This window comes from Oryx dammah, unplaced genomic scaffold (genome assembly GCF_014754425.2).
Source record: "Oryx dammah isolate SB20612 unplaced genomic scaffold, SCBI_Odam_1.1 HiC_scaffold_12, whole genome shotgun sequence".
In the NCBI taxonomy this organism is placed as follows: Eukaryota; Metazoa; Chordata; class Mammalia; order Artiodactyla; family Bovidae; genus Oryx; species Oryx dammah.
The window spans coordinates 60,027,872-60,043,433 of NW_024070196.1; the positions used below are offsets into that span (position 1 = coordinate 60,027,872).

At 53.1% G+C, this 15,562-nt stretch overlaps 1 protein-coding gene across 3 annotated transcripts in view; it reads left to right on the forward strand.

Annotated features, from left to right (window-relative positions):
* Positions 1-15,562, forward strand: part of RBM19 (RNA binding motif protein 19) — a 121,641-nt gene that overhangs the window by 13,433 nt on the left and 92,646 nt on the right. For all 3 annotated transcript variants that reach the window (XM_040251643.1, XM_040251645.1, XM_040251644.1), the window contains 7 exons: positions 428-549; positions 984-1,080; positions 1,629-1,739; positions 5,920-6,120; positions 7,605-7,731; positions 14,252-14,424; positions 15,256-15,316. In XM_040251643.1, coding sequence (XP_040107577.1) covers positions 428-549; positions 984-1,080; positions 1,629-1,739; positions 5,920-6,120; positions 7,605-7,731; positions 14,252-14,424; positions 15,256-15,316 — 892 coding nt within the window. The remainder of the gene's footprint in view (positions 1-427; positions 550-983; positions 1,081-1,628; positions 1,740-5,919; positions 6,121-7,604; positions 7,732-14,251; positions 14,425-15,255; positions 15,317-15,562) is intronic.

Below are 15,562 nucleotides of genomic sequence, written 5' to 3' on the forward strand. Positions count from 1 at the left end.
GAGTAAGGAAGGAAAGAGTTTTGAACCAGGCATTGAAATGGCCGCGGTATAGAATGTAAGAAGCTTCTCTTTCCAGGTAACGTGCTTGGCACGCGCGCCTCCCTTTCCTGTCCTTCGTTCATTTGTTCACGATCTGTTGATCCCCTGTGAGTGCAGGCCCGACCTGATCCTTGCCCACATGGAACCACGTGCTTGCAGGGACAGGGTGGGGTGGAGAGCCCACAGGTGTTACTTACAAACTGCTCAGCATGCTCTTTGAGGTGGTGTCAGACCCCTGTGCTGACATCATGCCCAAGGCTCCCATCTTAAGACAGAAGTCTCAGCGCTGGTCTAGCCCCCGCGTGGAGAGGCCAGCGTCCCCCGGGCAGGATGTAGAAGCACTAGCCCCTTGCCTGGCCTCACCTCCTTCCTCTCGTCCCCACTCCAGGGCAGGATGCTCCACGTGTTACCATCCACCGTCAAGAAGGAGGCCAGTGAGGATGCCGACGCCCCAGGATCATCGTCCTACAAGAAGAAGAAAGAGTCCAAGGACAAAGCCAACAGCTCCAGGTCTCTACCCTCCTCCGACCCAGACTTCCCTGCCCTCGTCCCTCCTCTCCTTGCCCCCTGGGCTCCCGGCTCCTCGTGGTGACCTTTTAGCCCCTCATCCGTAACCTTGTTGCACCTCAGTTTCCCCATCTGTAAGATGGGGTGAATCAGAATCAGTGGTGCCTCACTTTCGTGGTGTTGTAAGGACCAAGTGAGTTAGTGTTAGCAGAGCGCTTGGTCCCTGGTGCAGAGTGACGGACCTGAGCGGGTGTTAATATCATCGTGGCTCTGTTGTCTGCGGGTCCTGGGGGTTTGGCCCACACCAGGTAAGACAGAACAGGAGGAGGCTTTGGGGACTTAGGGAGGCAGGCCCAGGAGCTCCTTTTTCACAGGCTTTGCATCTGAAAAGAGCTTCCTCCATTCACTGTCCATCTGACCTCTCTGTCCTGCCTCAGCTCTCACAACTGGAACACGCTGTTCATGGGCCCCAACGCCGTGGCCGATGCCATCGCCCAGAAGTACAGCGCCACCAAGAGTCAAGTGTTCGACCATGTGAGTGGGCGCCCCGTCTGACATGTCCCCTGCTCTGGGCAGGGGAGGGGGTGCTCTGGACCTGCTCTTGGGGAGTGGTTCTGGGCAGGAAGGCAGCAGGGCCATAAAGGGAAACAGTCTAGCTCTTCTTGAACCTTCCAGCAGAGGAGGAGATGCGGTCATTAACCAAGGCACTGTGCATTGGCGTGATAACTTGAAGAAAGCTTCAGCCAAGTAGGGTGACAGAGTGAGAGCGAGCAGGCCGCTCAGGGGTGAGACATGCTAGCATAAATTGAACAGAGGGTGGACCTGAGTCTGTACAGAAGCCCTGAAGCGAGAATGAGCTTGACATGAGACCCTTACATACGAGTGGAGGGGTGAACGTGGGGTCCTTGATTCACCCCAATAGATGTGGAACCCAGAACCATCAAGTCAGAGCGGCCATCCTCGGGGAGAATCCACAGGGTCTTGCTCTATCCATGCCTCCTCCTCGGACTGTTAGGAGGTGTGACTGCTGATCTGTCACCTGCCCGACAGTCAACAGGGCATCTTCCCTTTCCCTCCCGCAGGAGACCAAAGGCAGCGTGGCTGTGCGTGTGGCCCTGGGGGAGACCCAGCTCGTCCAGGAAGTGCGGCGTTTCCTCCTCGACAACGGGGTTTGTCTGGACTCCTTTAGCCAGGTGGGTGCCCTCGGGAGTGGGGGTCTCAACATCAAGGGACGTGGGCAAGGGTTGGAGGGTCGGGTCTGTCAAAGACGTTGACTTTGCAACTGTCAGTTTAAAGTAAGAAAGGTCATTGGCTCAGACTCCTGGCCTGTCGGAGCTGGATGATGTCTCTTGGGGGCTGATAGGCAAGAGTTTCTGCACACAGGTTGGGGGTGTGTGTGAAAGTCGCTCAGTCATAACTGACTCTTTGCGACCCTTTGGACTATACAGTCCAAGAAATTCTTTAGGCCAGAATCCTGGAGTGGATAGTAACCTTTCCCTTCTCCAGGGGATCTTACCATCCCAGGGATCGAACCCAGGTTTCCTGCATTGCAGGCGGATTCTTTACCAGCTGAGCCACAGGGGAAGCCCAAGAATACTGAAGTGGGTAGCCTATTCCTTCTCCAGCTGATCTTCCTGACGCAGGAATCAAACCAGGGTCTCCTGCATCACACGGCGGATTCTTTACCAACTGAGCTATCAGGGGGGCCCTTACACAGGTTCGGGGGGAGCCCTAAGCATCCTTCATCCTGTCTCTCCCCTGCCCCGCTAGCACCTTACTATGAGCCCCTGTGGTGTGTTTGGGGGCTGAGACCTTTCTCGAGCCACGTGCGGGGGAGGGTTCTCCACGTGCTTCTGCCCACTAGGTAGAGGTTCTTAGGTATCTGGACAGTGAAGTCTTCGAGGGCCTGTTGAAACACCTGAACCATCACCACCTCCTGCACCCCCCTCATGCACACACACTTCATTTTACAGGCTAGGAACCTGAGGTCCGGGGCCGGAGATGGGAGGACCAAAAGGCCAGAGAGGGAGTCTGTCGTAGGAGCCTGGACTCAGTCTCAGGGCTTTACACCCTCAATCTGCAGTTTCCTCGCTTCGCCAAACCTTAGAGTTTCACTGTAAAAGAATGGTTCAGATAGAAGGACAGGTAGCTAGTAGAAGGATAATTAAATGGTTGGATGGTAAGTGGGCGCATAGAAAGTGGGAGTGATGGGTAGGGGCATTTCGTGGGTGAGTGGATGGATGAATTCAGAACGTGTGCTAGTGTCTGACTAGGGTTTCCCAAAGCACTGTTTCACGTTTATGTGCTTTATTAATTCTTTCACACTCATTACAACCCCAGAGAGGCAGCACCGTTGTGCTCCCATTGTACAGAAGGGCCCACAATCACAGATTCACTCGTCTTGGGTCATGGTGAAGCTGGATTTGAATGCAGGCCCTAGAGTCCATGCCTCTTAACAGTGCACTCTGTGACCTGAGTTACACTTAAACACCCAGTGGTGCCCAGCTCTTCCCCTGCTGCTGATGGCTTCTATCCCCTTCTCTTCACTCAACCCTCACAGCAACCGCGGGAGGCCTATAGCTAAAAGGTGGGTGTTGCCATTCACCCAATTTGGAGATGCACAAACTGAGGCCCTTTAGAAGGAAACATAAGCAAAACACTCTTTGACATGAATCATAGCGGTATCTTTTTGGATCTACCTCCTAGAGCTATGAAAATAAACAAATGAGATCTAATTACACAAGAGCTTTTGCACGGAAGAGGAAACCATGATCAAAACAAAAAGACAAGCCACAGAATGGGGAATATTTGCAACTGATGTGATCAACAGGGGATTAATCTTCAAAATAAATAGGTCACGGAGCATAATATCAAAAATCAAATATCAGTATCAGCCCAATCAGAAAGTGGGCACAAAATCTCAGTTGACATTTCTTCAAATGAGACATACAGATGGCCAAAGGCACGTGAAAAGATACTCAGCATTGCTAATTATTAGGTAAATGCAAATCAAAACTACAGTCAGGTATCACTTGACACTAGTCAGAATGGCCATCATCAAAAAAATCTCCAAACAATAAATGCTAGAGAGGCTGTGGAGAAAAGGGAGCCCTCTTGCACCAATGGTGGGAATGCAAATTGGCACAGCCACTGGGAAGAGCAGTATGGCGGTTCTTTTAGAAACTAAAACTTGAGCCACCATCTGATCCAGCAGCCCCACTCCTGGGCATATATCTGGCTGCTGCTGTTCAGTCACTAAGTTGTGTCCAACTCTGTGACTCCACGGACTGCAGCATGCCAGCCGCTTCTGTCCTCCACTATCTCCTGGAGTTTGCTCAAATTCATGTCCATTGAATTGATGCTATCCAACATCTCATCCTCTGCTGCCCCCCTCTCCTTTTGCCTTCCATAATTTGAAAAGATTCACGTTAACATTCAGTGAAGCACTATTTGCAATAGCCAGGACATGGAAGCAGCCGAAATGTCCATTAGCAGATAAATGGATAAAGAAGATGTCCATATCTACAATGGAATGTTACTCAGAATGAAGTAAAAGAATGAAGTCATGCTATTTAGAGCAACATGAAGGGACCTAGGGATTATACTAAGTGAAACAATTCAGAGAAAGACAAATATATCACCTACATATGGAATCTTTAAAAAATTATGTGAATTAACTTACTTGCAAAACAGAAACAAATTCACAAACTTCAAAGAAGAGCTTACAGTTACCAGGGGGGAAATGTGGGGAGGGATAAACGAGGTTTGGGGATTGATAAATACACACCACTGTATATAAAATAGATAATCAGCAAGGACCTTCTACTGTAGGACTTCCCTGGTGGTCCAGAGTGGTTAAGACTACATGTCCCCTGCAGCAGGAGGGGTTTTGATCCCTGGCTGGGGAACTAAGATCCCAAGTGGTGTGGCCCAAAAAAATGCCAAAAAGTACCTACTGGGGACTTCCCTGGTGGTCCAGTGGTTAGGGCTCCATACTTTCACTGCAGGGCACATGGGTTTGATACCTGGTCTGGAAACTAAGATCCCACAAGCCACATGGCCAGAAAATAAACACAATTTTTTTAAAAGAAGGACTTGCTGAAGAGCACAGGAAACTCAACTCAATGTTCTGTAATTGCCTATGTGCGAAAAGACTGAAAAAGAACAAATATATGTGTAAATGAATCACTTCACTATAACCTGAAAACTAACACAGCGCTGTAAGTCAGCTGTGTTGCTATTTAGCTGTACAGTCATGTCTGACTCTTAGTGGCCCCCCAGGCTCCTCTGTCCATGGGATTCTCCAGGCAAGAATCCTGGAGCGGGTTGCCATTTCCTTCTCCAGGGGATCTTCCAGACCCAGGGATCGAACCCGCATCTCCTACATTGGCAGGTTCTTTACTGAGTATACTCCAGGATAAAACAAAAGAAAAGAAAATAGGCCTAGAGGAAAAACACTTGATCAGAGGTTTCAAATTAGACTAGTGGCTGAGGTGAGACTTGTAGCCAGATAGACCCCATGCCTGGAATTCTTCTGTTAAGTTTTTCAGCTCTTATACTCCATCTCTCATTCATTTTTAAGAAAATAATTGGTAACGTTAGCCAACTCATCCTGAATCAGTTTGCTTATGTCAACTTGATAGACTCCTTTCCCGAATGATCCATGAAATGGGTGCCGTGTCCCTGTGAAAGGTGGTTGGCTGAGCCATGGCCGAGTGCATGTCTCAAGGTCGGACACCTGGTATCTTGGTTTGGGTTCTTCCAGAAGCCAGTTCAGAGACAGATTCAAGCGCAGGTAGTCATTGGACAGAACACACGGGGAAGAAGGGGCAAGGGGGTGGTGAGCCCAGTACAGGCTGTGCTGCTGGGGCAGCAGGCTGAGGCTTTCCTGGGGGGACACCCACACAACTCACATCAGAATTGTCCCACCCAAGGGGTTGGGCACGCACCAACTCCAAAGGACTGTGGGCTGCTCTCACCTGGTGTTAACTCCTCACTCGTGTGGCGACAGGCGGTCTGAAGTTCCTGGCGGAGGCCCTGAGTGCAGGGATTCAGGTCCCGGCCCTGGCTGGAGTGTTCCGGAAGGTCCAGCGAGGGCTATGGTTAGGCAGTGTCAGAATCTGCCTCACCTCAGAAGTGGAGGGGCTGGAATTTGACCCAGGGTGGGAGGGGGGTACAACCCCGGAGCCCTCACCTTCATCTCTGCCCCTCATCCACCTCCAGAGAGGGCAGGGTCTTCTGGGCTAGCTTCCTAAGGGCCTGGTACCCAAGATCTCACATGGGTGCCCGGTGTGGCTTTATCCACCCATCACTTGCTGCTGTTGGGGGTCCAGTAACTCCCGTTATCCCACCTGAGCTGTCCCTTCCCTGCAGGCTGCCGCCGAACGAAGCAAGACCGTGATCCTGGTGAAGAACCTCCCCGCGGGCACCCTGGCGGCTGAGCTGCAGGAGACCTTCAGCCGCTTTGGCAGCTTGGGCCGCGTGCTCCTGCCAGAGGGCGGCATCACAGCCATCGTCGAGTTCCTGGAGCCACTGGAGGCCCGCAAGGCCTTCCGACACCTGGCCTACTCCAAGGTAGGGCCACCCGAGCCCCGCTTCCAGGAGAGGACAGAGGGAGCTGACGGATGGGCTATCTTGGCATAGACCTTAGACCTGGCATGTGCTGGAAACCACCTGTCTCTGTCATACTGTGCCCCTGGCAGCACCTTTGAATGGAAATGTGAAAGGCAGGCTCCAAACATCCCCCAGGAAGCCTGCCTTGGTTCCCTGCCGACCCTGGGTCCCTCAGCTTTCTAGTGCCCCTTGAACTTGAACCATCATCCATGGTGCTTTGGATGGCTTGTACCTATGATTAGTTGAAAGCCGAAAGGCAGGCTACCTCCTGGTTTTTGGTGTACGCTAAGTCACTGCAGTTGTATCCAACTCTTTGTGACCCCATGGACTGCAGCCCGCCAGGCTCCTGTGTCCATAGGATTCTCCAGGCAGGAATACTGGAGTGGGTTACCATGCCCTCCTCCAGGGGATCTTCCCAGCCCAAGGATCGAAGCCAGGTCTCACGTCTGCTGTGTTGGCAAGCAGGTTCTTTACCACTAGTGCTGCCTGGGAAGCCCTTTGGTTATTACGGAAAAAATATATATATCAGTGTATTCCTTTCTGTGGTTGCCATGATAACACTAATTTAGTGGCTTAAAGGAACAGAAATGTTTTCTCTCACAATTCTGGGGGTCTGAACTCTGCAATCAAGCTGTTCAGGGGCCAAGGGCCATGCTCCCTCTGAAGGCTGTTGGAGGCGGAGGCATGGATCTTTCCTGGCCACTTCCAGCGTTTGGTGGCTCCAGGCATCCCTTGGCTTGTGACCGCATCACTCCAGTCTTTGCCTCTGTCCACACAGCTTTCTCCTTTTCTTCAACTCAGGTCTTCCCTCTCCTTTTCTCTTACACAAACTCTTGTCATTGGATTTAGGGCCCTCCCAAATAATCCAGAGTGACCTCATCTCAAAATCATTTACTTGGCGAACATTTTTCCACATTCAGAGGTTCTGGGAGTTGGGACATGGACTTATCATTGGGAGGACCACCATTCAACCCACTGCAAGTGGCTACTCTCTGTCAAGCACTTCAGTGCTTTGCAGACTGTTTGTCTTGTTTATCCTTTAAAAAGAAAAACCCTCTGAACATACACGTGTGCACAAGCACTCTCTGTGAGCGTGTGTCTGTGGAAGGAGAGAAAGCCAGCTGTCCCCGGTCTGCCATACTTCCTCCAGGGGGCTGCCCTGTATCCATGGTTCTGCCGCCCATTCCGCTTCCCGTTCACACCCTCTTAGAGAAGGTTGAGAGGACACAGATGTGTCCAGTGACAGCAGATGCTGACCTCTCCCCTGAACCCCGAGGTGCAGCAATGGCCCCCTGTTCTCAGGGCTCAGGCGGCACTTAGGGCCCTAGGCTGTGCCCCTCCTCCTGACTCCACTCCCTGGGGTGAGGGGAGGGGTCACCCGTACTCTGAGCCTCAGGCTCTTGGTCTCTGTTGTGGGCTGAGTTCCTCTCCCCGCTTCTCTGCAGTTCCACCACGTCCCGCTTTATTTGGAGTGGGCTCCAATGGGCGTCTTTTCCAGCCCAACCCCCCAGAATGAAGAACCCCAAGAACCAGTGGAACCAGCGGGAACAGACAGGATGGAGCCAGAGACAGGTGAGAGCTGGGTCTGAGATCAGGGTGTCCTGAGGCAGCAGGCAGGGGAAGGACGGAGGGCTGGGGGCAGCACCAAACTGTGTATCGGGTATTTGATTGAAAGCTTTTTTCATCCTGAGACTGGTGGGCGTCTGACTCTTGGATTTTATAGGCACGAAAACTGTCCTTAAAAAACAGAACGTAAAAATGATGGGTATGGTTAAGGTAGGCTGACGTTTTTTGATTTGTCAAATAAAGGTTGTGAAAGGGGAAAAAAGGCAGCTAGAACCCATGGCACCCCACTCCAGTACTCTTGCCTGGAAAATCCCATGGACAGAGGAGCCTGGTAGGCTGCAGTCCACGGGGTCTCTAAGAATCGGACACGACTGAGCGACTTCACTTTCACTTTTCACTTTCATGCATTGGAGAAGGAAATGGCAACCCACTCCAGTGTTCTTGCCTGGAGAATCCCAGGGACGGGGGAGCCTGGTGGGCTGCCGTTTATGGGGTCGCACAGAGTCGGACACGACTGAAGCGACTTAGCAGCAGCAGCAGCAGAATCTGTTAGAAGCGATTCAGAACAGAGCAAGAGAAAACAGCCTTCTAGTTCATACATCTGCCAGGATAGGTGAGCCTGGCTATTGGAAGAGATACTCAGTCTCTGGGTCCTTGGGATAGTATGGCAGCCTCTGGTGTCCAGTGACTGCAAAGGCAGGAAAGGGGAGGGACCTGAGACCCCAACCGCTTCACGCTTGGGTGGGGAGGGGGTGCTGCTGGCCCTCAGCAGCACAGCTCTTCCTTGTCAGCCCTGTTGTGCAAATTGAATTGTAAGACATCTTGCTGACGGTGCTCCCTGAATGTCAGGAATGTCCCCTGTAATTGTAATGTCCCCTGCATGCCAGGTGTCCTCTAGGGGACAGTGCAGCCCTCGATTGAGAACCACTTGGTCAGAGGCCCATGATTCCATCCTAGAATCAAATCTTTAGAGGGGACCTGGCAGCCCCTTAACCAGACAGTAAGATCTTGCCTGGGGACCTCCCTGGCGATCCAGTGGTTAAGACTCCAGGCTTCCACTGTAGGGGCATGGCACAGATTCTATCCCTGGTCAGGGAACTAAGATCCCACGTGCTACATTGTTTGGCCAAAAATAGATAAATAAAAACGAGACACAATTTTTTAAAAAAAGATCTCATCGGTAATATCCCTCCTCCTTACCCCCATCTTACCATCAGGTTGCCAGTTTATTCAAATAGGATTAAAGAACTGCATCCCCCATCCACCCCTAATAAAAGAAGGGGTGTTATAGGAGTGGGAGAAGTGAGCAATGGGAAACAAAATTTTCAGATGAAAAAACAGCCCTTTAATTGAATAGACCTCACTGTTCACAAACCTCCCTAAGCTGTCTGCATTTCCCAGTTCGTCTTGGATTGGTAAAACCTCCTTCAGGACTAGCCCAGTCGCTAAAAGGCATTGGGAACCCCTGGACAAGAAGCCTCGTTTCCATTAGGAAGGAAAATTCCTCGGTCTCTGCTTTCTAGGGCTCCCAAAGCACCCCTCCCCATTGGGGTTACCAACCATGGATACAGATCTTTCAGAAGTCCCTCACTAGCCCCCGTCTGTGAGTTATTTTTGTCTACAGATTGGATTAGCCTTCTCTTCCAAACTGCTTATGCTCTCTTCAAGACAAATTTTCTTTATGTAATCACGATTTCTTCTTAATCAGCCATCAGCCTCACATTATCGTCAACTTTGATTTTCACTTAAGTTATTAAACTTGGACGTGACTCTTGTTTTTTGGCCAAAAGCACGTCCTCCTTTAGAGCACGGATTTGCCAGGAGTGAGGGTCCTGGGAACAGACCCAGCGGAGGCCTCTCTCTGCCCTGGTGGGACCGCTGAGCGTGGTGGCTGCTGCCACGTGGCCGTGCCCTTCAGCACCTGTCCTGGTGCTCCCCTCCTGTCATGCCATCCTTTTCTTCTGTGGCGCTCATCACAGTTTGTATTTATCCTGTCTATTCCTTTGTTTCACTTGCTTAACATCCATCGCTGCTGGAGTGTGAACCACGAGGGCGTAGAGCTGCCATCTCACTTGCTGCTGGGTGCCAAGCACCCCTTGGGGCCCCAGGCATAGGGTGGCTCGATGAATTCACTCCAAGGAGTGAGTGAAAGCAGGAAAAAGGGTTTCTGTGCTTCTCTATCTCCCCTCGTGAAAAGTAGGGGCTGGGTCATCCTTGTCCTTGTGTCCCAAGCCCCAGCACGTGGTAGAGCTTGGTGACGTTGGAAGGTTTGTTCTCCATCGTTACTTCAGCCGTAGCATGTGGCGCCATCCGTGGCAGTCATTGCCGTGGCTCCCCTCGTGGGTGCCGATTTGCACCCACCCCTTCACCTCCCTCTTCATGTAAAATTAATTAAGGCTTGGCTGTGCTAGGCATTGGTTGCTGTGCGCGGCCTTTCTCTAGTAGGGGCAAATGGGGGCTACTGTTGATTGCGGTGCTTGGGCTTCTCATTGCGGTGCTTGGGCTTCTCATTGCGGTGGTTTCTCTTGTTGCAGAGCACAGGCTTTAGGGCCTCTGGGCCCAGTAGTTGGGGTTCATGGGCTTAGTTGCCCTGAGGCAGTATGTGGAATCTTTCCCGATCTGGGATCGAACCCATGTTCCCTGCATTGGCAGGCAGATTCTTAACCACGGGACCACCAGGGAAGTCCTCACCTCATTCTTACTTTGTTGCAAACACTTATCACTTCCAGATGTGCATCCTTACGGCTTCACTTCCTGTCTGCCCGACTCCCTCACTAGCCGTCTATCCCACAGGGTGGGCGCTGCTTCTGCGCACTGCTGTACCCCAGCCCCTGGGAAAGCAGCGCCGAGTGTCTGGTGGGAAAGCAGGAAGTGGTTGGTGAGCAGGTCCACGGGCCAAAGCCAGCTTTCCTCCCCGCCAGGCCCTGCACTAAGCACTCCGGGTCCTCAGGATGTGAGGCTTATGGCTCCTGGGGAAGTCTCTGTCTTCCTTGTCCTCTCCCAGCCCTGTGACTGGGCAGGCCGCCAGCCATCTCCGAGGCTGTTTCTGCATCTGTACATCAGGCAGGAAGCGTTTGTGAGAGTGCGGTGAGAAGCCGCCCGTCTGTCACCATTACTCTGACCTGCATCCTGCCTAATTCAGCACCGTCAGCTGAAGCGGATGGTCTCAGATTCAGCCCTGAGCATCAGCCAGATACCAGCTGCTAAGCTGGGGTGACCAGGATGGGCTCAACACATACCACTTTCCCCAGGAGCTCCCAGGCTGATCGGGGGACAGAGGGAGCTTTTAGGGGGTAGCTGAGATGTCACAGTCATAGATGTGGGCCCTGGATGCAGAATGTTCTGGATCCTTTCAAGGGGAGGCTTTGTCAAAATAGTGTATGCTGGTCAGAAGACTGCCCCGCCCACCCCCAGAGTGCAGGTGTTGAGCATCCCAGACCAGGACCTACCTCCTCCGAGGGGCTGCTGTCCAAGGTCCTGCCACCACTCACACAAAGGTGGCCTTGGAGCAGGGAGGAGGGAGCCTGTAGCTGTGGCAAATACAGGGGATTTGGGGCCAAGAAGTTGTGCGCGCCTGTGCTGATTTCAGGCCCCACTGAAATCGGCAGGCAGATCCCCACAGAGCTCATCTCCTGGCCTCCTCCACCTTTTTTTGTTTCCTTTCATACTCGAATCACATACAGGGTCCTGAGCTGTTCGTTTTCACCTGCTCCTCCCCCACACCCGCCCTCTACACACTGTCCACGAAGCTTCCCCAGCTCCCTGTCCCCTCAGCCCTGGGGACTCAGCCAGCCCCCAGCCCTGGATTTTCCCAGGCTCCCCAGGAAGGCAAGCAGGAGGGGAATGGATGGAGTTTTTTGTTCACTGGCCCCCTCTCCCCTCCCCCTGCCCCCACCTTCTTTTCTGCAAAGCCCTCCATTCTCTGTACCCATCTCGAGGGAGGGGGACAGTGTGTTTTATCTCTCCACAACCAAGACCCTCACCTCCAGATAAAGGGCTCCGAGTGGAGGGAGGTCCTGAAAAGCTGCTTGCAACTGATAACAGTCTGTGCTGTCAGCCTTCCGCGCCCAGAGCCGGGAAGGGGAGGGAGCCACCGTAAATTCTGCGGCCCGATTATAATAAAGCCCCATGTGGCGACGCGTGACTGGATTTTATTGTGCCGATCACAGATGGAAGCATACCCTCCACCTCCCGCCTCTCCCAGCCCCCTTCCACCCCACCTTGCTTTCCAAGCCTCCCCCCTGGTCCCCAGCACCCCCCACCCCCACCCCCAGCCCCGTCCTGCTCCTGCTTCTTCCTTCTTTTCCTCGATCCTGGTGAGGTCGTTGGCAAGCATCTATTTGGTTCATGATACAACCTTTCTCCTTCCCAGTCTTCCTGTCCTCTGCCCGCTGGTGGTCAGGGGAGGAAGTACACTTCACAACGACCTCTGGCTTCGTCCTCGGCCATTTGCGCGCCTCTCTAGATGCGGGCGTGGGCCACAGCAGGGCCTGGCCACCAGGGAGGAGGAAGCCCTTCCCAGGGATGTGGCCAGCAGAGACACGGTCCCCCAGACTCAGAGCTGTGGCACCCGCTCTTCTCTACAGCCTGCCACGGGCCAGCCTGCCTCTCACAGCCATGGGCCTTCAGAGTTAGGGATTCACAGGGTTTCCCCCGGCCCACTGTTCCCCCAGCCCACTGTTCCCCCGGCTTCTGTGCATTAACTCTTGTAACTGTGTGATTGCTCTTCCCCTTTTCTGAATGGAAAGAAGGAAGCACAGAAAGGTTGAGTGACTTCTGCGAAGTCCCACATCCAGAAAGAGCCAGGCTATGCCCCACAGCTACCAGCTCCAAGGTCTGTGCCCTTAGCCATGACCCTGCAGCTTCCTGTGAAAGCTCTGAGCACCCGTCCATAACTTGGGTCCATCTTCCCACGTGGCAGCCGTTGGCTGGTGCCACAAACAGGCTGCCACTTAAATGGCTGTGAGCTCTCCTGGTCACCATCAATCCCGCCAGTCTTTTCTGCAGAACAAAATTCTTTTCGGTTAGTCTCCCATGAACCTCTCTCCCAACCTGAAGATGCCTGGGGTTTAGGGTTCAGATGCAGCGACTTCCAGGACTTTCTTCGGGCCTCTCCCATTTATGGTGATGTGGCCACTGCGGTCACAATGGGATAACGTCCTCACAGTGCCTGGCCCAGCCCATGCACGCAGTGGGGCCTCTGATCAGCATCTCTCCCTTTCTCCTTTCATCTCCAAGACATCAGGCACAAGGAGAGCCAGTGGGGCGGGTGTCCTTCAAAGCTGAAGGTCACGGTCTTCTTTCCGATTGAAGTTCTCATTCAGAACCTGGAGTCTCAGCCTCTCTGCATAGCTTTCTTCCCTATCATTAACAATACTTTTTTTCCACCCCGCTTTGCTTTGAAAGTTGAGTTTTGAGGACAAATGGCCACCCCACAGAGTCACTTGTTGGGTAAATTGTGTGAGTTTCTCAGGTAGGGGAGGGAGCCTTCATGTAGATTTCTTCTTTTTTTGTCCTGGAACAAGAGTCTAGATTCTAGGTTTACCTCCAAGGGAGTGCCAACAGCAGAGGCTGCCCGTTCAACTGATGTGGAACGGCAAAGTCCTCACTGTTGCTGTTTCCATTAGGACTTGAAAGGGTTGTTTCACGACAAAGTGGTTGAAGTTTAATTAGGACTGGCCGGCAGTGGGCTTGCATCAGAAAGGGCCAGGGAGATGGGGATGGCTCTGGTGCTCAGCATGAGGATGCAGGGGACAGATTTGAAACCCCAGAAGCTCCCTTGGGCTTGAACTACTTGAATGCAAGTGTTCACAAGAGAACGGAGGATCCCCATTGTGTGCAGGGCTCAGACCTGGGGTGGGGGAGGGAGCCTTGGAGAGGTGGTAATGAACTGCCTTGGAGAATGGCTGAGATGAGGTTTGATTTCCCCGGAGTGGTGGTGGTTGGTGGGGGTAGGGCTCGGTAAGGGAAGAGCTTCCAAAATCTATGTGGGGGAAGGGTGATTGTCCCCAGACCCTGATCATGAAAGAAACTAGGGAGGTTGACCCAAATAGAACACATTTCCCAGCAGCATAACTTCTCAGGAGGTGCTGATGCGATTCTCAGCCTCAAGAGACTTCCACACTCGCCACCGGGGCTGACCAGTGGCCTGAGTTGCAGCCATACGCCCACCCTGTAACTCACAACCTCACGCTTGCCCTTCCCTTCCCCTGCGATGCTGTTCCTTGAGACGAAGGTTGCTTCTCTGTTAGGGGTCCTGGTTGTTGGTCTGTGCTGCGCACTCCTTTCTCTTGAAGACGGGGCAGGATGGTTTCTTCCCCTCCCCACTTTGCCGCCCAAGAGTTGCTAAAACCCAGCATGAGCCAGAGTCTCAGAGTCCTGTCCCTTCCTGACGCTGGCCACTCAGAGGCAGAACCCTCTTGATCCCCCTTGGTCCAGCAGGTTCTGTGCTCTAGGTCTTGGAGCTTAGGCAGGTAAGACATTATTTAATGGATTTCTTTTGTGGGGGGGCGGTTGGCCTGTGCAGACGCTGAGACCCCAGAAGGTGAACAGCCGATGGACAGAGCAGCACACGATGCTTCAGCAGAGATGGAAGAGGAGGAGGAAGAAGAGGAAGAGGAGGAGGAAGAGAGCCTTCCCGGGTGCACTCTGTTTATCAAAAATCTCAACTTTGACACCACTGAGGAGACGCTGAAGGGAGTGAGTGACTTCTTGGCCCAGAGGGAATGGGTTGGGGGCGGGACTTCCGGTCTGCTGATCCATCCCTGTGGTCCTTGCATCCATTTCCCACTCCCCACCCCCTCGCCTGGAAGCGAGACCTGCGGCAGTGTGTAAATGAATAACCTACAGCCACCCGCTTGACTCTCTTGCTAGGCTGTGTGGTAGACATCTCACCCAGAGATCTGAGCCGTGGCCAGACCAGTCTGGGGGCTGGGAGAGGCGTCCGCGTGTACGTGACACACGAGAGGGCCTGTCGGGGCGCCTAGGGAGGCGTATGAAGTGTGAAAGATGTGGTCAGAAGACAAGGCCCCTCTCCACGTGGTGTCTGCGAGGTTGACGTAAACGCCAGGCCAGCGCAGTCTCCTGGGTTGACAGAGCCAAGCAGGGGCACAGCAGTGAGCACGTCGGGGGCAGCCCTGCCAGGAGACCCTGCTGGCCGAGAGTGTTGCATTCATAGCAGGGGGCAGAGGGGAAGACGATGGAGAGCTCAGGAGCCTCCGCTCTTACTCTCTTCCTGCCCACGCTTGCGGTGGCCTGGGTCCCCTCCGGCTTTCAAGTCAGCGGGCCCAACCTTTTTGACGCTAACGACTGATTTTGTGAAAGACAGTTTTTCCATAGACCAGGACAGAGGCCATGGCTTTGGGATGATTCAAGCGCATTTCATTTCTTGGGCACTTATATTTCTGATCTCGCACCGCTGCTGATCTGGAGATACCAGTCCACAGTCTGGAGGTTGGGGACCCTTGTTTCAAGACACGCCTGCACCAGCTACAGGATTATCTGGTGATACATGCTGACCTTCTCTTCCAGGTGTTTTCCAAAGTGGGTGCGGTGAAGAGCTGCTCCATTTCCAAGAAGAAGAACAAAGCAGGTATTCCACATGAGAGCTCAGTCAGAGAGAAGCAGTTGTGAACCAAGTGATGTTGCCCCGGGCAGGGGTGAGGGCGCCTCTCGCCCACTCATGCTGAAGGTCTCCTGTCATTTCGGAGCATTGCCAGCCCCACACTCTCCTGTCTGGCTCATCCAAAATGGTCCTCCTTTCTGGGTCCCTGAAGACTCGCGGTTTCCAGCGGGAGCATCCATGTACATCAGGTTCTCCTGAGTCGAGACCCTTTGC